Here is a 22,445-nt window from a genome sequence, read left to right on the forward strand (position 1 = left end):
TTAAATAGAATTATAATATTAAAAAAAAAAGTTAAACAAATATTAAATTTAAATTTAAATTAAATAGTAATAATATAATAATAATATGTTCTATTATATTTTTTATTTATTTATTCAAATTTACACTGTATTTTTCGTTTCATCTTCATTTATATCTTCTTTATCTTTTTTCTTGCTTGATATTTTTTTCTTTCTCCGTCGTCTTCTTTTTTCTACTTAATAGAAATTAATATTTTAATTTTTTCTATATAATAATAATTTCAATAATTTTTCAAATTTTTTAATGATTTAAATTTGTACATATAATAAGATCTTATATAACTAATTCCTGTCAAATCAAATTTCTAATCGAAAATATATGCAGGAACAAATCCTTTTCTAATGGTTACAATATATATAATTTATATATTGTAATAATATTGTATAATATATATATTTATGTATATAATCTGTAATTTTTTTATAGATATAACATAAGAGTAATAATAATAAATAATATAATATAGTTATATATCAATAATTTTCACATATATTGTATATTACTTTTTAAATAAATATACTTATTAATATGATAATAAAAAATTTAATAATTCTTTAGATATTCTATATATCTAAAGAAAAAATAATTGAAATTTATTGTATTTTTTATATTTTTATAAAAAAAATTGAATAAAATTAAAATTAAATATATTAATTATTTTAATTTATTACCATTACATGTAAAATAATTTTGCAAAAATATTTAATAATAAATATGTAATATAAATAATAAATGTTTTATATTAATTTATTTGCATAATAAAATGAAATCATGTACCTTTTTGCTTAGCAATTTTAATATTCTTTTTCATTTCTGCATTATACATTTCTTGCTTTTTAGTCATCATAATTTCTCGAGCTGCTGCTATTTCATCTTCTAAGTACCATTGAAGAGGTCCTCTAAGTCGTCTAGATGTGATTAAGTCAGCCAAAGATTGCAATTCAAATCCTCGACGTAGACGTCTGTCAACAAGTTGTCTGTCAACACCTCGAAGATATTTACCTCGAAGACCAACTCGGTCTCGAACATTTCTTTGAGTACTTCGTGGACTGAAATTTAGAATATCATCATGTTCTTGGATACGAATTTTAATATCAGGTCCTCCACCAGATAAACCGCTTGAAGGAAAAAGTGGCACAGATCTTTTTCTCGATGCACTTAATTTTGGATCATAATTTTTAATATCACAACAAAATCCATAAGGTTTCACAAAAAATTCATTATATGATGTACTAGCATTAAGTAACTTTGTTCGGTCTTTTTTCATGTTTTATTTAAAATAATTAATATTAATGTATTTAAAATATAAATATGAAATATATGTATTAAAGCAAAAAGAAAGAAAAAGGAGAAAGAGAAATCATGCTGGTTTTTTTTTAAAATTAGGTTTGAAAAATTTGAAAGAACTATTTCGGAAAATCATTGTTTTTATGTTAAATAAATAAAATTGTTACACATTATATTAAAATAATCACATTATATTTTTCATTGCTTTTAATTAGAATAATATTATTATAATAATTATATTATAATTAGATTAATAATGAAACAAATTAAATATTTAATACAATTTATAAATTGAATAAGATTATTAAAAATTATTAATTATATATATGAATAAAATATTTTCATCTTAAGCATTTTTTATATTAAAAATTTATTTTTAATTAATTATATATAATCTATCATAATATAAAATAGGATCAAATTAATATTATAAAAATAGGATAAAATTAATATTACAATTAATTTGAATTTAATATAGAACGTATATTTATAAAGTAAGTGAAAAAGTGCTTCTCATGTTTATTTGTGTAAACGAATGATACCGTTTCAGGAAAATTTTATATGTAATTCATAGATTATTAAATAATACATATGTGAATTTGAAATGTTATTTATAAAATTATGAATTCTACTACTTTGTCATCTGGAACTTTGAGTCATTCACCAGGACAAAGAGGTACAGAATCCCAAGATTCAGAATTAACCTCTGTTGGAAATCAAACTTCGAAAATATTGAATCAAATGAAATCTGAGTTACAAGAGCAAAAACAACAGGATCGTTTACTTCGAGAGTTACATTTAAAACGTGTTCAATCATTAAGAAAAGAATTAGATTATATTAAAGCTACAGAGTGGAGATATCAGCCAATCGATCGGTATATCTTAATTATTGCAAATAGTATTATATATATAAAATGTTTATACAAAACATTTATGATAATTAATATATATTATTAATGATAAACATAAATATTTATAGGTATATGGATAGAAATAGTAGAAATTAAATATGTTTTCATTTATATATACACTTATAAAATATACTATAGGAAATAAATCATCAAATAAAAATGAATCAGATGAAATAAATAATGTTATAGCACGCATTGAAAATGCTTATGAAAAAGAAATACAAGAGGATGAATATTTTAATAAAGATGCTAATTATTATAAAATAGGAAATATTACTTTGATTGATACAGATTATATAGTAGTTGATGATTTTTATATTTGTGATACAGTGAATATTTCTATAAATAACTTAAAAGTAGGTGATAGAGTTTATTACTTGCCTTTGCAAGACAATCATGGAACAGGATATAAAATAAAAAAGATTATTTCTGTGATAGATGAATCATGGGATAATGAAATAAATGTTATTAAACCTCAAACATTAACAAAATGTATAATTGGAAAAGTTACAGAACGTAAAAATCGATTGTTAATTATAGAACCTAATAATATTATTGTTGATTTAAACAAAGTACAATCTGAATTTATTCCTGTAATTGGAGATTGGTTAAAATTAGAATCAGAAGTAGAGATTGATGAAGTTTCTTACAATCTTAGTGGAGAAATTTTAGAGATAAAAAAAATACAACCTCTACGATCTAAATTAAATATTGGAATTGTATCTTATTTTGACCCAATTAAAGAAATTGGTGTTATTGGAAAAGATACTGTATTTAATAAAAGGATATGTGATACTGGCTACATTCCTTGTGTTGGTGATAAAGTAATAAATGACAGTATTGAGAGTGATCAAGGAATTTATACATGGAGGTCATTAACAGTAGTTCCAGTGATTCAGGTAAATTTTGAATAAATTGTTTCAGATAATAAATAATTACAATTACAATTATTATAATTTATTAATTACAATTTTAGATAATAAATAATTACAAATTTTTAATAAAGTGTCTTAATTAATTTCTATTTAATTTTAAAGAAATTAACATTTTTATTATTTTATTAATATTATAGTATTATAATATTTGAATACTATGCTTAAATTTAATAATAAGAAAAATTATATACAATAAACAAATAATATTTAAAATAAAATAAAACATATACATAATAAGAATAAATTTATTCTTTATAGACTTCTATAAAAAAAACGAAATTACCAATGTTATATAATACCTTTACATCAAAAAAGAATTTAAATGAACTTGTAAAAGATAAATGTGGTATTGTTATCAGTGATAATATAAACATTGATTTAAATGTAGAAGAAGAAAAAAATGTAACAGTTATTGTAGAAAATGTAGGTAATACTACTCATGTATTATGCAAAGGTTGTTTTATGATAAAAAAAGCCCATTCTCAATTATCTTTGATACAACCAATTATTCCTAACACAATCTTAAATCCCTCTGATAAATTAAGTTATATATTTAAATGCACAGCAAAATTTATTGGTATAAGCAAAGAATTATTTATCTTTAATTTTAAAGATTTTGAAATTGGACGAATTTTTAATATTACTATTAAACCTAAAACTATAAAAAATAAATCATATAGTAAAAATAATAATGTTAATATCAATTATATACCAAACTTAGATGAATGGAATGAAGCTACATACATTCCAGGTATTCGTCCATGTAAACCACCATCATTTATTAAAGTACGAAATATGATATTTAAAGTTCCTAAACATTATTGGGATATAATATCAAAATGTATAAATGAAGGAAAATCACAAACTGAAAGCGAATATGATGTAGGAAATGCTATACCTTGTTTATTGAATAGACTTTGTTTTGAATCATATAAAGATCGTTTTCATGCATTATTATATTTAGAAGAAATTGCACAAACAATAAATTTGCAACAATATAATATAGATAGTACAATTATGAGACGTTCTGGAGAATATTTGGTTATGGAAGTACCAGGACTTGCAGAAAAACGTCCATCCCTTTTGGTTGGTGATAGAGCTATAGTATCTTTCAAATGGGATAGTTCTCAAGGTATGTTATGAAATTTGTAATAAAATTATATTATAAATTATAAATATAATTTATTAATATAAAAAGTCTATGAATTATTAATTAATATTGATATTTATATATAATAAGGAAAAAGTGTTTCTATATGAAATTTAAATTTTAATGATATTTGGAATAGGAAAATTAAAATATGAAGGATTTATTCACAAAATTACAAATTTGGAAATTTTTTTGAAATTTAATTACAAATTTCATCAAGAATATAATTATGACGATTGTCAAGTATCATTTAAGTGTTCACAATCTGTCATGCAACGTTGTCATAATGCAATTAATATGGCTGTACATCGTCTTGGTCAAAATTTTTTGTTTCCTACTCATGTAATTGAAAAAGAATCTCAATTAGATATTGAAGAGTTTGAAATAAAAGATAACTCAATTTTTAAACAGACTCATCAACGGACTAATTCTGTATCATCAGAATCTTCTTCTACTAGTACTACATCTACAAGTAATAAATCTAATAGTACAATAAAATCGTTTACAAAAATGTCAGTTGTACAACGATTATTTAATGTTGAACCAATTGAGCAAAATCTAGCAATGAAATCTGATATAATTGTAAAAGATGAATATATTAAAACAAAGGATGGAATGAATGTTATTAAAGATGCAATGCATAAATTGCCAGATTCAAATTCTTCTTATAATATTGAATTACAACCAATTATTTCACAAGTACGAAAACGAAAATTGCATTGGTTTAATAAAAATTTAAATTATTATCAGAAAGAAGCTGTAAAAAATATCTTAAAAGGACATGCACGACCATTACCTTATGTGATTTTTGGACCACCTGGTACAGGAAAAACCATTACTCTTTGTGAAACAATTCTGCAAATTTTATCAATTATACCTGAAAGTCGATTATTAGTTGCAACACCATCTAATAGTTCGGCAAATCTTATAGCAGAAAGACTTTTAGATAGTGGTGTACTTAAACCTGGTGATATGGTATGTACTAAAATTATATAATCTTATTTCATAATAATTTTATAATAAATGGATTCAATTTAAATTTTTAAACAAATTTTTATAATCATTGTTTGATTAATTATGAAAAATAAATAAGAATATATTTAAATAATTAAATTTGATATTTGATATTGTTTTATCATATTTTTTATATTAGTATTCATGCTATACTAATTCTAATATATATATATATATATATATATATATATATATATATATATATATATATATATATATATATATTATTATGTATAGTCTATATATAATATATATATAGAAGAATATATTATATATATTATATACATATAGTTATTAACTTGAAAAAAAAACTTTGCTTTTTTTATAGGTACGACTTATAGCTTATCATTGTTTGGGTAATGATTCCATACCCAGTAAATTACTACCATACTGTGCCACTGCAGAATTAGCAGATGAAACAACAATTGAAAAAATAAAATATAATGGAGTAGGACCAAAATTAAATTGTACTATGAGTATACTTGGACGTCACAGAATTACTATTGGTACCTGTATTGCATTGGGAATATTAAATAACATGGGTTTTCCTTGTGGACATTTTTCACATGTATTAGTTGATGAAGCAGGTCAAGCAACAGAACCAGAGATTATGATTCCACTTAATTTTATTCATTCTGATTATGGGCAAGTAGTTCTTGCAGGCGATCCATTACAACTCGGACCAGTTGTACAAAGTGGAATAGCAAAAAATTTTGGTTTAGATGACTCATTTTTATTGAGATTGTTACGTCATTTTCCTTACCAAAGAGATCCTAATGGATTTGAAACACATTATGATCCTCGACTTGTCACGAAACTTATTATAAATTATCGAAGTTTACCAGAAATACTCGAATTATCAAGTTCATTATTTTATGATTCTGAATTAAAAGCGCAGGTATATTTATTTATATTATAAACTTAGATTTTTTCATGAATCAATAATAATTAAAATAAATATTTTTAGATATCTTCTAAAAAAAGTAAAGAAGCAAAACTTTTACAAACATTAGCTTCTGAATTGCCGAAAAGAAAAGGTATTCCACCAGCTATAGTTTTTCATGGTGTAAATGGTGAAAATTGTAAAGACAACGATAGTCCAAGTTGGTATAATCCTGAAGAAGCAACTCAAGTATATCTTTATTTGTTAAAGTTATATAAATGCGGTCTTTCACCCGATGATATTGGAATTATAACTCCTTATCAAAAACAGGTATGATATAAAAGAGATAAAAATAATTATAAAATTATTTTATATTACATTTATTGCTTGATACACAGGTTCTTCAAATTCGTGAATTACTCATGGAATTAAATATAGAATTACCAAAAATTAGTAGCGTTGAAGGATTTCAAGGTCAAGAGCGCAATGTTATCATTATTTCAGCTGTGCGATCTTCAACTAATTTTGTAAATGAAGATATTAAACATTCTCTTGGATTTGTTGCTTGTCCTCGAAGACTTAATGTGGCAGTTACTCGAGCTCGTGTTTTAGTTATTATCTTAGGAAATCCCAAACTTTTGGCACAAGATCCATATTGGAAAAGCATTTTAATATATTGTATTAATCAAGATTCTTATACTGGATGCAGTTTTGGTTTTTCCAATATGGAAGATTCTTGTATAGAAGCAAATAATTCTTTTATCAGTAATGAAATAAACAAATCATGATGATTTATAGCAATATTCATTAATATTAATTATATCTTTTTTATATCTATCGCATAAAATATCTGTTATTAAATTATAAAATTACATTTTATCAAATATACAGTATTTTATGTTCATATATGTTTTTACGAAAGAATAAATAATATTGTTGATATTATGATTTAAGGCTATATGAAACTATTTTCATACAAATTAATGGAAATTTTTCATAAAGAATTTATATTTAATTTTTTAAATAATAAATTTATATTTTTTTAATTTTTATTTATTTTAAAAAAAATTGATTTCTAATTTCTCTAGATTATTGCATAGCAAATAAAGTATGTATTTTTTAAGTTAAAAAGAAATCTTTTTGTTAGAATTACTGCTTACAAATATTCGAAATTAGAAATGTTGAAAAAAGTATCGAATTATATGTACTTTCTTTTTATACATTTCTTATAATGAAATGTATAAATACATATTACAAAAAGTATAATAATTTTCATGTAATAATATACATATACGTATATTTATACAATTTTTCCACAAATATATTTTTATTCATTCAATTTAATTTCTTAAAAAAGAATTTGAATAAAAATATATTCATTTTACAATATAACTCTGTCTTTAACTTACTTATATAGAATTGAATTATTTCACTGTCAGATGTTCTGCTTACAGTTGAGTTAAATGCCTTGTTAGTTAGTGTCTTTGCATATTACATCGTGATGTTATAAGTCCAAGTTCCATGAGCTTTGATACTATAAAAAAATAAAATTTTGTTATAATATATATAAAATAAAAAAAAATTAAATTTCATTTACATTTAAATAATACAAATTTCATTACATTTTTTCAAATTACATTTGAAATCTGAAAATTTTATATGCTTTTGATTCATATATATACATGAATGATTTGATTAATGAAAAATATTATATATTTATATATTGTATAGAATATAATATAAACACATTATACTTTTATAATAATAGTTTAATTTTAAAAAGTTAATGATTAAATATTAGTAAGTTATATTATAATATTATAATATAACTTTTCTTTTATTTTTATTATACGAGAATGAAATTTATGATAAATATGATGTTAAAAAAAGCAATCATGTAATGATTGAAAAGTAAATAATGATTTAGTAATATCTTGATAAATTTTTTAATGTAAATATTATTTTTTATTGAAGAAAATTTTAAGTTAATTACTTTAAGTTAATTAGATGATAAAAAAAAATTACTAATGCTCGAAAATGATTGTGAATGATACTGACCTTAGTTAGTTCCACACTATACTTACAGGATCTTGATTCTTAGCTTTTAATTTCCGTTCAATTAAATTTTCTAATGCTTCACTACGAACACTTAAGGTTTCAATTTTTTCAACTAGCTGTTGATAAGGTGATGCAGGCTGTCCACCCATTACAACATGTCCTAATTTGCTATCTATTTTGGCGTCTAATCGTGCATTACGAATTAGATTGACAATCCAGCATTCTGCTACATCTGCTTTCATATTAAGTTTTTCTGCAAGCATTCTGTAATATAAAAATATATTAAAAAATTTTAAAAATATATTACATTATTTTTTATAATTATAGAATAAGATATAAAATTATTATATACCCGATACTTATACATTGATGTATTCTACAAAATGTTTCAAAGATCATTAAACGAGCATTTTCTACAAATTCACTCAATAATGCAATCAAGAAAAAATCGTTGAACACAACTGTTTGACATTCTTGTAATTTTTGTCTTGCTCCATCAAAATCAAAATTGACATATAAATGTTCTAAAAATTCCGTAATGGGGTCACGATATGTATAAGATTCCTATTAATAAATACAATAAATAGAATTATTATTAGATCTTAAGATTGTGTAAAATTGAAATTTCGTTAATTAAATAATATTTTATTATTAAATTAGTCACAAACCTGTTGTATTACTTTTACAAGATCTTTTAATATAGATCGTCTAGAACGATTAACAATAACAGCTGCTGCTAAATATCTCAATATATGAGGACACATTGTTTGAATTGCATTTAAGTAACTGTAACATAATAAATATTTTATTATATTTATTAATATTATTTACTACTATTATTTTAGAAATAATTATAAAAAAAGTTAACATACTGTGGTCTATAAAGAAACATTTCTACAATTAAATCTCTGCCTTTCACATGATTAAAAAATACAAATAAACTCCAATGAATAAGCCATGTTCTTTGTTGTAATACTTGAAGAGAATTTCCTATCACATTACTATCAATGTATTCTCTTAATTTGTTTACATCTTCTAATGCAGTTTCCCAATTTTGCACTAAAATTTCTGATGCTAATTTACCCCAAAGTACATTTAAATAATTCTAAAAATTATAAATATTATATTATTATAAAAATAAATCAAATTTTTAAATTATTCTATATATTATTATATCTATATATTAAAGTTATATAAAGTATTTATATATTTATAAATACCTTATCAGTTGGTGGCATTATAAGCATATAGAAATATAAATATGATGTAGAAACAGAATAATTGCCACATTCATAACGATATTTTGCTAATTTCACAAAACTATCCATCATTTCCACTCTGAACTATAAAAGCATATATATAATTTATATATGAATAAATTTTATAAAAATTATTATATTATTCATATAAAAACATGATATTAATTAAATGAAATTATTATATCATGTATAATTATATATAATTACACAAAAATATAAATTTCACTTTAAATAAAAATATAAATTTTTACTTTATTCACTTACATCAGATTCTTGAGTAAGATAATTATTTAATGCTTTAGAATCTCTCATATTTTCCATTTTCTTCATGACTTCTTCATTATTCATAAGTGCCACAACAACAGACACGTTATTTTGTAAAATACTAAGTTCTTGTAGTACATCTGCACGACGAGCTTTTAATTCCTATGATTTAAATTTCTCAATCATATTTGTTAATTACAAATACATATTATATACTATAATTTATAATTATTTATACCTCAGGCACCTCTAAGTTAGGATAAAGTTGTTTTCGAATATCAATTGTATAATCTATCATATTTGTTTTGCTAAGAATATCGAGCTTAGCTTGTAATAACTCGTCTTCATCGTAAATCTGAAAAGCACAAGTGCATTATAACCAAACTATCTAAAGCAAAAATATTTTTTTATTTTATTATACCTGTTTCGCAGATAAGAATTCTAAAAGTGGAAAAACTAAATGTCGATCAAGATATTGACCTATACGCGATGTCAAATCAAATTTCGCCATTTCGTTATTTAAGAAAAATCGAACGAAAGCGATTCTAACCACAATCTAAGGATAAAAATGGAGCCGATCAAGCGACCACGCTCCACGTTAATGTCAAAGAATGTAGAATAGATTGAACAGAAAGTTTCTATAAAAGTAGATTTCGATACTAGCGCTACATTAAGATTTTTCAAATGAATTAAACATTTTATCGTTTAATTTCAAAAATATATGATGTATTATATTTTTATATTTTTATAATTGAATGATATGAATAAAATGAAACAATAATATATTTTCTAATAAATTCAATTTAAAAAATTGTTTATAATTGTAAGAAAATATATTTATATCGTAAATTATTAGATATTTTTATCTTAATCAATTATATATTTATATTAAGATTAAAAAAATAAAAAAATAATTTTTTTAGTAAAATATTTAATTTATAAAATGGTTTCATTAAAAAAAATAAACAAGAAGAGTAAATAGTAAAAGAAATAGATTAAGAACTATTAATGCCATCTTTCGAATAGTATTCCAAAGATAACGTTGATTTTCAATTTTCATCTTATTTCATTCTAAATAGATATATTCTGAAGAAGATATTTTCAACACTCGAGAGATGGCGCCAAAAGTAAATTTTTTATTCTATTTCTGTCTTTCTTCTATTATTTGTTATTCTTGCTCATTGAATTTATGATATTCTGAAGATGGGGTTGATTTCCATATTTTTAATCTATTTCTATCTTTCTCCCATTATTTATTCTTCTTTCTTCTTCTTATTTATTCTCTATATTTGCTTTTAATGTTTGATACAAATGAAGTATGTGATGTTAAAATATTCTTATCATTTCTCTTTCAAAAATAAAAAGTATTTTAATTTTTAATAAAAAAAAAATATAAACCTTATATTTTCAACTTTATAATATATTTTTAGGATGATAAACTTCTAAGACATAATATATTTTTATATATGATATTCAATCAAGGTATATCACAGTATCAAATAGTTTGATTTTTTACACGATCGATAATTCAGAACATAAGAGAAATCTCATAAGATGGTAGGTAGGTCTATTCTATATCTTGACTGTGGTTCTATGATCCAAAAGTAAATTTCTGTTCACTTGTAAAATTTATTAATAAATTTTCTGCTTTTGATATTTGTAAATATCGAATAGTGAATGAAATGCCACCTAAAAAGACACCTGCTCCTAGTAAAAAAGCGGAACAAAAGAAAAAAGAAAAAGTTATCGAGGTATATTTAAATATTTTTTCTAACCTTAAAATATCATAGTATATTTTAACATGTATATTCATCGAGATTTGTTACTTTTTAAAGTTTTTCATAATATCGGCTATTTTTTTTTAGGATAAGACTTTTGGTATAAAAAACAAGAAAGGTGCCAAACAACAGAAATTTATTCAACAAGTAGAAAAGCAAGTAAAATCAGGTGGTGTTAATCCTCGGAAATTAGAAGATCCTAATATTAAAAAACTTGAAAAAGAAAAAAAATTAAAGGAGCAGAAAGAATTAGCGCTTATATTTAAACCTGTGCAATCACAAAAAATAGATAAAGGTATTAACTGAAATTGCAACAGTTAATTATAAGATGTGAGATCAACAATTATTTAAATATATTATATTAGTACATTTTTATAAATTATTATTTTAAATATTTCATGATTGTAATTTGCTTTACTAGTAGATAATAGTACATAATAGATAATAGTAGATAATAAATAGTACATAATAGATAATAGATAAACATAGAATTTAATATATTTATTTACATTTTTTAGGAACTGATCCTAAATCAGTAGTATGTGCATTCTTTAAACAAGGACAATGTACAAAAGGTGACAAATGCAAATTTTCTCACGATTTGAGTGTAGAGAGAAAAGCAGAAAAACGTTCATTATATTGTGATATGAGAGATGATGATAAGGAAACTGATACAATGGATAAATGGGATGAAGATAAATTGAAAGAAGTTGTTGAAAAGAAGCATGGCAGTGGTAATCGTCCTACTACAGATATTGTAAGTTGAAATTCATTGTAAACTTTTAATTTTATTTATATAAAAACAATATTTAATATTTTTTAAATTTTAGATTTGTAAACATTTCTTAGAAGCAGTTGAAAAATCAAAATATGGTTGGTTTTGGGAATGTCCATCGGGACAAAAATGTATTTATAGGCATGCATTACCACCTGGTTTTGTTCTTAAAAAAGATAAAAAAAAAGAAGATAAAAAAGATGAAATTTCTTTAGAAGATTTAATTGAAACAGAACGAGCTAATTTAGGACCAAATCAAGTATAAATAAATAAATAAATATATATATGAATAATCTATAAAATTATTTTTTATTAAAGTATTTAACATATTTTTGCAAAATATATAATAATTGATTAAATATTTTCATAGACTAAAATAACATTGGAGACATTTTTGGCATGGAAAAAAAGAAAACTAAAAGAGAAAAAAGAACAGGCATTGAAAGATGAAGAAAAAAGACGAAATGATTATAAGGCTGGACGTCAAGTCGGTATATCCGGAAGAGAAATGTTTTATTTCAATCCTGAACTTGCAGCTGGAGATGGTACTTTTTTATTACTTTAAATTACATATTATGTAATTTATATTATTATTATAAATATACAATTTATTTTAAAAATAATTTTAGGCATTGATGATGGAGATGAAGCAATATCTAGTTATGTTCGGGAGGAAGATGAAGGAGAAGAAAAAATTGAATACAGAGAACTTGATATGGACAGACTTGCACTTGAAGCTAGTGAAATTGATACTTCTGGAATAACTGTAGCTGGTGCAGATCGATTGAAAAATAATAAAGTTACAAATGAGAATTCCACAGGTATTTGAAAAATATATTTATTCTTTTAGAATGATATTTTCAAAATAATAATAATTTTATTTATACTTTATAATAGTTACAATAGGTGAAGGTGCAACTGCATTAGCAATTAATGAAAATTTATTTAAAGAGGAAGATTTAGAAGGTTTAGAAGAAGAATTAGAAGATTTAGATTTAGAAGAGTGATTTATATATTTCTTTCCCTTTAGTGTCTTCGTTTATCTGTATCTTTACAATACATACATTATAAACATTATATATACATTCATTAATTCAAAATGCAATATCTTGTATATTATTACTTACATCTTATATTCTATTTTCAAGCAATATACTTATATACAAAGTACATGTAAAGAGCTGGTCTCGTGCAAGTAATTGAAATTAATATATTTTAGTGTAATTTATGATTTTTAATTTTTTACAATTAAAAATATATAATCGAATTTATTGTAATTGCATTTATAAATTAATTGACATCTCTGCAAGTTAAAAAATATATGAAATGTTATAATTATAAATATATTTGAAATATTAACAATTTTTAAATCATTTTTAATAGTTATGAACTTGAAATTAATAACTGAAACTATGAAATTAGAATGTAATATGATAACGAGACTAGCAAATAAAACAAATCATTTTCTTAAAAATATTTATAACATATGTAGTTATTAATAGTAATATAAATATTACATAATTTATAAATTCATTTTATTTTTTAAAATCACAATATTCATATATGTGAAAAAAAAACAATTATTGTTCTAAGATTTTATCTATAAATATATAATTAATAATTTTTCATTAATTTTTAACAATATAAAACAAAAATAATTAATTGTACCATATGAAAAAAATTATTTGAATATTGTTTTGTTTATGTTATAAAATAAAACTCAGTTACTATAATATAAAAAATTTTCATAACATAAATGATATAATATTCAAATAATATTTTCATACATAAATTGATTTAGAGATAATGCAATGTTCATATATTATTAAATATTATAAATATATATATATGCGAATAGAATAATAGAAATAAATATATCATTAAAAAAAAAGAAAACTTATTTAGATTATAGTTAAATGATGTAATTTAAAATTTTCTATAAGTATATATAAATTTTATAAAATACCTCATATAAAATTAATATATTATTTACAAATAAAACATGTAAAAATTTTATATTTTACTTGCAAATTTTTATATATTTCATAGTTTCAAATATAATCATATTATATAGACTGGTTTAATCATGATTAATTAAGATATCAAATATAATATGTATTATTTATTATATTATTTTATTTAAACAAAAATTCATTTATTACTCAAAATTTAATCTACACACTCTACGATTTCTATATCTTTTGAATGAGATAATGATACTATGCGTCGAGATGTACGATAATCATATAATTCTATATCTGGATGCTTTTTTAATAAATGTTTATATGCACTAATAAGATTATCAATATTTTCTATTGTTAATTCTATTGGTCTTGTTTGTGGATTCAAATCAGCAAGTTTATACATCATTTGAGCTAATTCAGTTCGGTATTCTAGAGGAAATAATGTCCTAAAAAGGAAAAAAAATTTTCAATATTGTATTATTTAATTTTACAATTTCATAATTATATTTAATTATTTTTGATAAATTAACTTACTCAACACCTCGTATACTATATTTTTGACGAAAACTAAAGATGTGTCGTGTTACTTTTTCAAAAATGGTAAATTCATGTTTTGTTCGTGGAACAGTTAAAGGTATGAATGTTACAAGACCAACATCAACTTTTGGTTTGGGAATAAAGGCTGTACCTATTTTTTGTAAGAAAAAGTAAAATAAATTTTATGAAATATGATTAAAATTCATAAATTATGTAATAAAAGTTTAATAATTTACCTGGTATAATAAAATGTAAAATTGGACGTGTCCACGTTTGTGCCATTACAGATAATCTACATCTTTGTTTATCTAATGGTTGAGCTATTATACGTTCAGCAACTTCTTTTTGAAATGTTAATGTCATTCGAGTTTTTCCAAATGTCCATGCACTTCTTTTTTCACTAATTGCATGTAATAACTTTATTATAAGAGGTGTTGAAACATTAAATGGTAAGTTACCAATTAACTTAATTCTTGGACAGTTTTCTGTCCAAGCTTTCATTTCAGTTGAAGGAAAAAGATTATTCATATTTATTTTCATAATATCATCAAAGATAATTTCCATTTTACCATTAACAGCTGCAAAAGCATCTACCAACATTTCTAAAGTAGGTTCAAATCTTTTATCTTTTTCTACAACAATTAATTGTTTTGGTTGAGATTTTAAAATAGATCGAGTCAATGCACCAGGACCAGGACCAATTTCTAATACATGACAATCACTAAGAACTCCTGCTTTTTTTATTATTTTATCTGCTAAATTTTGATTTAAAATAAAATTTTGTGAAAGTTCTTTCATTGCTTTTAAATGATATATTTTCAATATATCTCTTATACTTGGTAAAGGTGGTAATCTTATAGTGGACATTTTTTTCTTTTTATTAATTTTTTAGAATTAAAAACAAATTTAATTTATACTATTATATAATATTATATAATATTATATAGTATATTTTATAGTATTTTAATATTTGGATTTTATTATTTTATAGTTTTATATTTAAATAACAAATATACTTAAAAAACCAAAAATAATATTCTACATTACATTAAAAATATATTTCTAAGCAATATTTGTATCTGAATTTGTTTTTTCAATTATTTTTTCAGGTTCATTTAAATCATTTAAGAAAGTTTCCTGTTTAACAGCATGTATAGTATATAAATAAATTCCTAAAGCTACACTAGCAATAGAGATTCCTGCTATAGTACATTTTGTACGAGTTCTTTTATATATCAATGCTTTTTGAACAGCTATCTCTTCTGCTTGTTTCATATATATTAAATCACTGTATTTTAGTTTATTTTTATCTCGTACAAGATCTAATTTTGGCATAAATTCATTATCTTTTTCATCTGTAAATAAAATAATAAATGGAATATTTATAATAATATAGTATTTAATAAACATTCATCTTATCATTCATCACCTTGCATTTTTTAAATTTCTCGTTTTGTGTACTTATATTATTTTTGGTATGTAATTATGTTATTTTTTTATTATCTTTCCTTGTTTTTAGTCCTAAAAGATAAGGTTATATAATCATAAAATATTATTTCATAACTTTCATAAATTTGATTTATCTTTATAAAATAATTATTATATATGTATACATTTTTGTAAAATATCTATTTTACAAAATTAATAATGTTAAAATTGTTTAAATATATGTATTATAATATTTTTTACAATAAATTTGTTAAGGTTATGATGTATCGTAATTCTTCAAATTTGAAAATCACATACAATACAATTTATTATATAAGTATTTATATATTTAAAATATGAAAAAATACATATATATTTTTTAAGATATAAATATAATAATTATATCAATAAAATATATCATACCTTTAGTTAAAATTCTAAAATGATAATATATAGTAGAATTACAATATCTCAAACGCATGCGTAATTCACATTGGTATATATATAAAAATATAATATAGTATATAATAATATAATAATATTAATAGTATAAATTAAAGATGGAATAAAAATAAAAAAAGTAGAAGCATATAATAGTTAATTAGTTAATAATATTTGTTTTCAAATATTATTAAAAATATTTTTCTTCTATGTCAATAAATATCAATAATAAAAATAAAGTCTTTTAAAATTAAGAATAATTTAAAATACTGATAATTAATATTCTAATAAGCGATGATCAAGATAAATTTTAATATTAACATATATTACATGTTATATAATAATGAATGATAAATTAAAATAAACAATTTACAAATTGTATATATATATATTATATATATATATATATTTTAATTATAATCAAGAAATTTTCAAAATATTTAATATTTTTTTTTTGTGCGTTAAATTATTAATTAATTATGAATTGAAATATTAATTAATAAATGTAATAAATATAAAAAAATTAAAATCGAAAAATTATTAGCAAATTTGAAAATGGCGATAAACGAAGAGGTTAAAGCTTAGAAAATTAAGAATTCAAATATAAGTTGTGTAAGTTGTGTAAGTTTCACGTTGTGCGTGCATTGCGTTTTTTAAGGAGAATTCTGAAAGGATTCTACCATCTAAATCGAGAATACGAGATAAGGAATTAGACATACCTTGAAAAATTACTTACGAATATATAATGTTTAATATCAATTTTTGAATTAAAAAGAACTTTATCTATTTAACATAAAAAAATAATACAAAAATCTTTCTAATTTGAAATGTATTCGAATACCAATTGGTAAAATTTATAGAAAAAGAAAAAACGTATACTGCGCATACTATAATATTAAATATTAAAGTGAAATTTTTTTTAAAGTAAATGGCACATGGGAAGCATTTTAAGATTTGTAATAAAATACTTTACATAGCATATGATATTCTTTTTTTTCTTCTTTAAACGCAATTTTCTGTCTGTTAGATCTAGCAAAGCGAGTCTCCGGAAGTGCGGTCCGTGTACTCACTCGTCTGATGAAACCTGAATATTTGATAACGTTGCATTACGTTAACAGCGTCGCTTATCTATTTTAATGGATTGTAAAGTAAATTGAAACATCCGACTTTATCTAAACTCATTCCACGGAATGCTAAAGTTTGTATTAATACTAATTTTTCGATGCTGCGGTAAAACATTCATATTCGCTGAAACAAAAATCAATGAAAAAGAAAAAAAGTAAAATGAGAACAAATTAAAAATTAAATTTTTTCACAACGAATGTTAATTATTAGGGATGAATATGTTAATTATTTAAAACTGACGTAGCGGATATAAATATTTCGATTTTTCACGTATTAATTCACAAAATTTTATTTTTGCAATAAACCCCGTCGTTGCTAAAAATCCTATTTCATGCGTTATTTTTCACGCATTTACCTTTACCCGGTTTCATTGCTAGAACTTTCCAGTCAATTGACTCCTGAGATGCAGCCTTTTGTCTCCTTTTGTCCCTTTGACCTACGTTCCCTTATTCGTTTTTTCGCTGATACACGAGAAGAGAAGCGAAGAAGTCAATTTCAAGAGGAACGATATTGCGATGAAAATGCATCAAGGTGCAAAGAATTTTTTTTCGCATCATCAATTTTTCCTTCTTTTTAAAAAATCAGGAGAGAGTTTTAAACATTAATATATAAATATATAAAGAGACTGAAGAGAACGAATTCAGGTTAAGCTTTCGATGGGAAATCTTATTTCGAGAGGAGGTACGCGAATCGATGGATGGATAATAATCGTTCATCGACGATCATGCACCACATTCCCGTAACAATCGTCCATCATTTAAAACAGGTACTAGGTAAAAACTCACCTTTCCAGTACCTCTGTATACTCGTTACTTACGTTTCCCCTTCGAACGATTCGTTTTCGGATCGCAACGATTATCCCTATCTCTTTCTTTCTTCATCAAATCCCGGAAGAGGAAGAAAATTTCGAAACATCCCTTTCCTCCTCCCTCTTCCCGAATCGCGATGCTCCGTGGAGAGCTGCTCGGTACGTCGACGATCTCATTTCAATCCCCCTGCGTTCCATCCACGTGCGTGAAAACGCGCGCGAATAAGGGAAGGAGTGTCTCCCCCGTCGTCGAGGTTCCCTTGAGCCTTTCCGTGGAGGATATTCCTCCTGGTGAATCTCGCCCGACACGAGATTCTTCTTTCCCTTCTCTCGGTCGCAGGAGACGACGAAGGACGAGCTTGCGCCTTGAGCTCGTCTCTCTCTCGTCGTCTCGACGTGGGACGTGAAGAGAATGGGAAGAAAGAGGGAGCGAGGATCGACGAGGACGAGGGCGAGGGACACCATCGCTCGTTCGGAATGGGTTGTTTCGGTTCGCGAACAGAGAATCTGCGAGTGGAAGTCGCAGTGGCTGGTGGCGAGGAAGAGAAGAGGAGAGAGAGAGAGAGAGAGAGGGGAGGGGAATAAATGTTGGAAAGGGGGTCGAAGGAGCGAAAAGGACGATGAGATTAGGGAGGGAAGGCGGATGGAGGAGAGGAGGAAAAAGGAGTATATGAAAAGGGGTGAAAGGTGGGGTGAAGGTGGAATAGGCGAGCTTTTTCGGCAGGCGCGCTCGCAGTGGCGTTCGAGGGGCGGGAGGGGGTGTAAGGAGAGCGCGAGGGAGAAGACAGGAGAGGCAGGAGAGGCAGGAGAGCCGGGAGAGACGGGAGAGATCGGAGGGGCGAGTGGTTCGCTCGGTGGGAGAAACAGGAGACCCGGGCAGTGCAAGCCGGGCAGCCTGCCCGACGATATCGTCGCTCTCGATATCGCGGTGATTCTACTTTTTTTTTCCCTTTCCCCATCCTCCGTCAAGAGTCGGACTTGTTACGCCGCGAGTTTTCCTTTTCGCGTTCTAATAACGCGGGCATGCGCACCGTCTCTTTTTCCAGCCACCGAGAAACGCGTATATACAAGGCACATCTTGTACCTTGGAATTGATACACACGTATATAGAGACACGTATATACATATATATATATATATAAATATATATATATATACACATATACATGTACGTTATACAGTGTACATACGCGTAGCAGGTACGAAGGTATAGAATAGGACGAACGTGTGTTTCCGCGCGCACAGATAAGGAGACAGTCGAGAGACAGAGAGCAAAAGACACGCACGCTAGATCGCTACTTACTCGGCCACGTACGTTCGTGAAATATAATACGGGAGCACGTGTATCCATCCGGAGGGACAGCTGAAAGAACGCACGCACTTTCAAGTAACAGGTTGGTCATTCCGCCACTTCTCTTAAAACCGCTTTCGCGCCTTTCCATCCCACCTCTTCGATCCACAACTCGCTTACACTCGTTTCCTTTCCACCTCGCTCTTCTTACATTCTCCGAGATAAATCTATCTTGATGTATCTCGTTAATTAATTCGCGTCTCACGCGTGAAATTGATCAAGCAATTTTTTTCTTGTCATATATATATATATATATATATTCGTTATTGAATCGGATTTCGATCGGTAATACGATCCACGGAATAGACTGGAAATTGTTCAACGGAATGAAAACGTTTCCGCATGGATGTGATAATTGAAAACGGTTCGATGTGTGTTTTTCATCGTGTGGCCATTTGAATAGTGAAATCGATGTTAATCAATGGAGAATCGAGAGCCCTTCCCGTCTTTCCAAAGTTCACGTTTCGATCCCACGGAATGCGGTTTTCCGTGTGAAAACTATTACGCGTGCAACGCGTAATTTCCAAATGAAATTGATCCATCGTTTTAATCGACCAATTTCCGCCCGTAATTTCCCCCAATTCCCAGGGAACGTTCCATTCTGTCCACGATCTCTCGTGCCTCCTATCGGGCCGGATCGCCTTCGCCATGGCTGGTACGCGTACCGTTCGAGCACGAGTTCGTTCCGACCAAAAATATATATCGCGAAATTACGTGTTATCGGTGGGGAGATGGAGGACCGCGAGGGCGAAAGTGCATATTTATTTTCAATGTTAACGGGAGGGCACGTATGCGGGTGACGTGTCGCGTGCAATCAATGCGCGCGACGCGTGTAACAGGTCGTGTTGGCGAGTTAAATAAAGAATAAATTAATAATTCGCGAGCGGTCCCGTTTCTTTTTTTTTTATTCGCAGTATCAATGCAGCTTGCGCGATTTATAACGATCACTTGAAATGCTCGGTAAAGATTTCGGTGCCATTAATCAGGGGATTTGTCCGTTTTCAACGTGACGTTTAATGAAATATCGGATCATGCACGCGTACGTGAAACGATGTTACATAATTTATTGGACAATTTAAAGATTTATCTATTATTTTAAAATGAATAAATTTGTAAATAAAATTGTACATATCTCGAAACAAATTTTATGATTCGTCGCAATTCTATTCCAAGTGTTCCCAAAGTGTCTATCCGTGAACGATGTAACGTATACGATGTAAAAGGCAACTTCTTGATAAATGAAGTTTGGCATGTGATATCCGCATCAAACGGAATACGAGAGCTTTTTGCGATATCGTATGATATGGCAAGCGAAAATTTAATTTCTAATATATTTAATGTGTAACATTGGTTGAAAAAGATCCGTTGAAAAATAACACAACCACAAATTACAGATAAAGAGAATTTTGAGAATTTCCCAATTATATCGGGAATCTTTTCGAATTGGTAGCATAAACTTCCTGTTGGCCTATATTCAACCCTTGTTTCATATAAAACAGAACAGTTATTAAAATCTGCAAAGCATTATTTATTTTTATGCTAAAAATTTTACTTCGTGCGTGCATTCGTTTCCCGTTATAATGTAAAATTTGTATCGAATTTTGTCGAAAAAGAAAAAAAAAATAACAACCAATTTAATCTCAATTAATTGGTCCGAAATACACCGAACATTATAAAATTACGAATTTCGAATACGTTATTTTTCCAAATATTTTTCATTTAAACTTATATAATGAAAAATTATCGAAATATATTTATTATTCTAATTTCCTTACATGTATTTCCTTTGCACCCATTCGAGCGTGTTCCATTGCGTTACAAAATGTTTATTAATTATAACGACAAAATATAACGAGGGAAAATAAAATGATAAAGGGAACGAACGGGGAGAAGCCAGGCGTAAAAAATAACAACAACAAAAAAATTATATTTCGATCAACTCGTAAAAAAGTATCTTCGCCTTTATTTTCCGAATAAGAAATATATCCGAGAGCGATTAGAGAAGCGTGTGTACGTGGATTTACAATTTAATTAGAGAATTGCTCTTTTCGTAATTTTCCGCGCGTAATTTTCTCTTCGATTTTTATCGCCGATGGAAATCGCGTGCCGAGCCCGTCGCATGCTTAAGGGTCTGCTGCTAGATTCCTCGGATGGAAATTTTTCCTACGTTTTTATCGTCACGTAGGAAAGTTTACGGCGGATCGGGGTTACGCTCGAGATTAAGTTTCCGCGTTAAAATTTTTCGAAGCGAGATTTACCCCCTCGATCCGATTTAAATTTTCCACGCGGAGGAGGAGCTTTTGAAACCGTTCACGGTATTATCTTTACCGATCGAGCTTTTGTTTATGAAAATCGAATTATCCTCTCCACGCTTTCCCACGATTTACCACAATTTCATCGTTCCAAAATATTATTCCCTCCTTTCGTATTCTCTCCG

The 22,445-nt window shown here is 25.9% G+C and overlaps 7 protein-coding genes across 20 annotated transcripts in view; 3 read left to right on the forward strand and 4 right to left on the reverse strand.

The window, feature by feature from the left end:
- Nucleotides 1-84: 84 nt before the first annotated feature.
- Nucleotides 85-1,307, reverse strand: LOC133667802 (uncharacterized). 2 transcript variants are annotated; one of them, XM_062087107.1, is made up of 2 exons: nucleotides 818-1,307; nucleotides 85-212 (listed from the first exon to the last, which is right to left on the reverse strand). In XM_062087107.1, exons 1-2 carry the CDS (start codon nucleotides 1,305-1,307, stop codon nucleotides 121-123), a joined length of 582 nt encoding a protein of 193 aa, XP_061943091.1. In that variant the 3' UTR covers nucleotides 85-120. The 2 variants fall into 2 exon arrangements, with proteins under 2 accessions (XP_061943091.1, XP_061943090.1); XM_062087106.1 differs by having other exon boundaries at nucleotides 85-215.
- Nucleotides 1,308-2,065: 758 nt separating this feature from the next.
- On the forward strand, nucleotides 2,066-7,168 carry LOC108002129 (probable RNA helicase armi). The gene is made up of 7 exons (XM_017063618.2): nucleotides 2,066-2,202; nucleotides 2,307-3,137; nucleotides 3,432-4,305; nucleotides 4,463-5,298; nucleotides 5,666-6,235; nucleotides 6,305-6,550; nucleotides 6,619-7,168. Exons 2-7 carry the CDS (start codon nucleotides 2,337-2,339, stop codon nucleotides 7,006-7,008), a joined length of 3,717 nt encoding a protein of 1,238 aa, XP_016919107.1. The 5' UTR covers nucleotides 2,066-2,202; nucleotides 2,307-2,336; the 3' UTR covers nucleotides 7,009-7,168.
- On the reverse strand, nucleotides 6,577-10,416 carry LOC108002130 (eukaryotic translation initiation factor 3 subunit E). The gene is made up of 9 exons (XM_017063619.3): nucleotides 10,223-10,416; nucleotides 10,040-10,156; nucleotides 9,802-9,963; nucleotides 9,499-9,621; nucleotides 9,151-9,383; nucleotides 8,947-9,064; nucleotides 8,631-8,842; nucleotides 8,305-8,542; nucleotides 6,577-7,754 (listed from the first exon to the last, which is right to left on the reverse strand). The coding sequence occupies exons 1-9, from the start codon at nucleotides 10,310-10,312 to the stop codon at nucleotides 7,725-7,727; spliced, it is 1,323 nt and encodes a 440-aa protein (XP_016919108.1). The 5' UTR covers nucleotides 10,313-10,416; the 3' UTR covers nucleotides 6,577-7,724.
- Nucleotides 10,417-11,020: 604 nt separating this feature from the next.
- On the forward strand, nucleotides 11,021-13,616 carry LOC108002053 (zinc finger CCCH domain-containing protein 15 homolog). The gene is made up of 7 exons (XM_017063436.2): nucleotides 11,021-11,552; nucleotides 11,667-11,874; nucleotides 12,098-12,336; nucleotides 12,410-12,613; nucleotides 12,725-12,899; nucleotides 12,984-13,175; nucleotides 13,252-13,616. The coding sequence occupies exons 1-7, from the start codon at nucleotides 11,484-11,486 to the stop codon at nucleotides 13,359-13,361; spliced, it is 1,197 nt and encodes a 398-aa protein (XP_016918925.1). The 5' UTR covers nucleotides 11,021-11,483; the 3' UTR covers nucleotides 13,362-13,616.
- An 840-nt stretch (nucleotides 13,617-14,456) lies between these two features.
- On the reverse strand, nucleotides 14,457-15,722 carry LOC108002054 (dimethyladenosine transferase 1, mitochondrial). The gene is made up of 3 exons (XM_017063437.3): nucleotides 15,092-15,722; nucleotides 14,853-15,006; nucleotides 14,457-14,764 (listed from the first exon to the last, which is right to left on the reverse strand). The coding sequence occupies exons 1-3, from the start codon at nucleotides 15,720-15,722 to the stop codon at nucleotides 14,524-14,526; spliced, it is 1,026 nt and encodes a 341-aa protein (XP_016918926.1). The 3' UTR covers nucleotides 14,457-14,523.
- Nucleotides 15,723-15,806: 84 nt separating this feature from the next.
- LOC133667804 (cytochrome c oxidase assembly factor 3, mitochondrial) lies at nucleotides 15,807-16,842 on the reverse strand. The gene is made up of 3 exons (XM_062087108.1): nucleotides 16,707-16,842; nucleotides 16,285-16,376; nucleotides 15,807-16,210 (listed from the first exon to the last, which is right to left on the reverse strand). The coding sequence occupies exons 2-3, from the start codon at nucleotides 16,289-16,291 to the stop codon at nucleotides 15,918-15,920; spliced, it is 300 nt and encodes a 99-aa protein (XP_061943092.1). The 5' UTR covers nucleotides 16,292-16,376; nucleotides 16,707-16,842; the 3' UTR covers nucleotides 15,807-15,917.
- Nucleotides 16,843-19,468: 2,626 nt separating this feature from the next.
- The window catches only part of LOC108002050 (regulating synaptic membrane exocytosis protein 1), a 128,922-nt gene continuing 125,945 nt past the window's right edge, over nucleotides 19,469-22,445 (forward strand). For 6 of the 13 annotated variants that reach the window (XR_009833409.1, XR_009833410.1, XM_062087110.1 and 3 more), the window contains exons 1-2: nucleotides 19,548-19,759; nucleotides 19,839-20,051. The gene's annotated coding sequence lies outside the window, so the exon portion shown is untranslated. Of the gene's footprint in view, nucleotides 19,774-19,838; nucleotides 20,052-22,445 lie in introns of all 13 variants that reach the window. The other 7 variants (XM_017063433.3, XM_017063427.3, XM_017063429.3 and 4 more) reach the window with 7 other exon arrangements.

This window comes from Apis cerana, linkage group LG1, assembly GCF_029169275.1.
Source record: "Apis cerana isolate GH-2021 linkage group LG1, AcerK_1.0, whole genome shotgun sequence".
NCBI lineage: Eukaryota > Metazoa > Arthropoda > Insecta > Hymenoptera > Apidae > Apis > Apis cerana.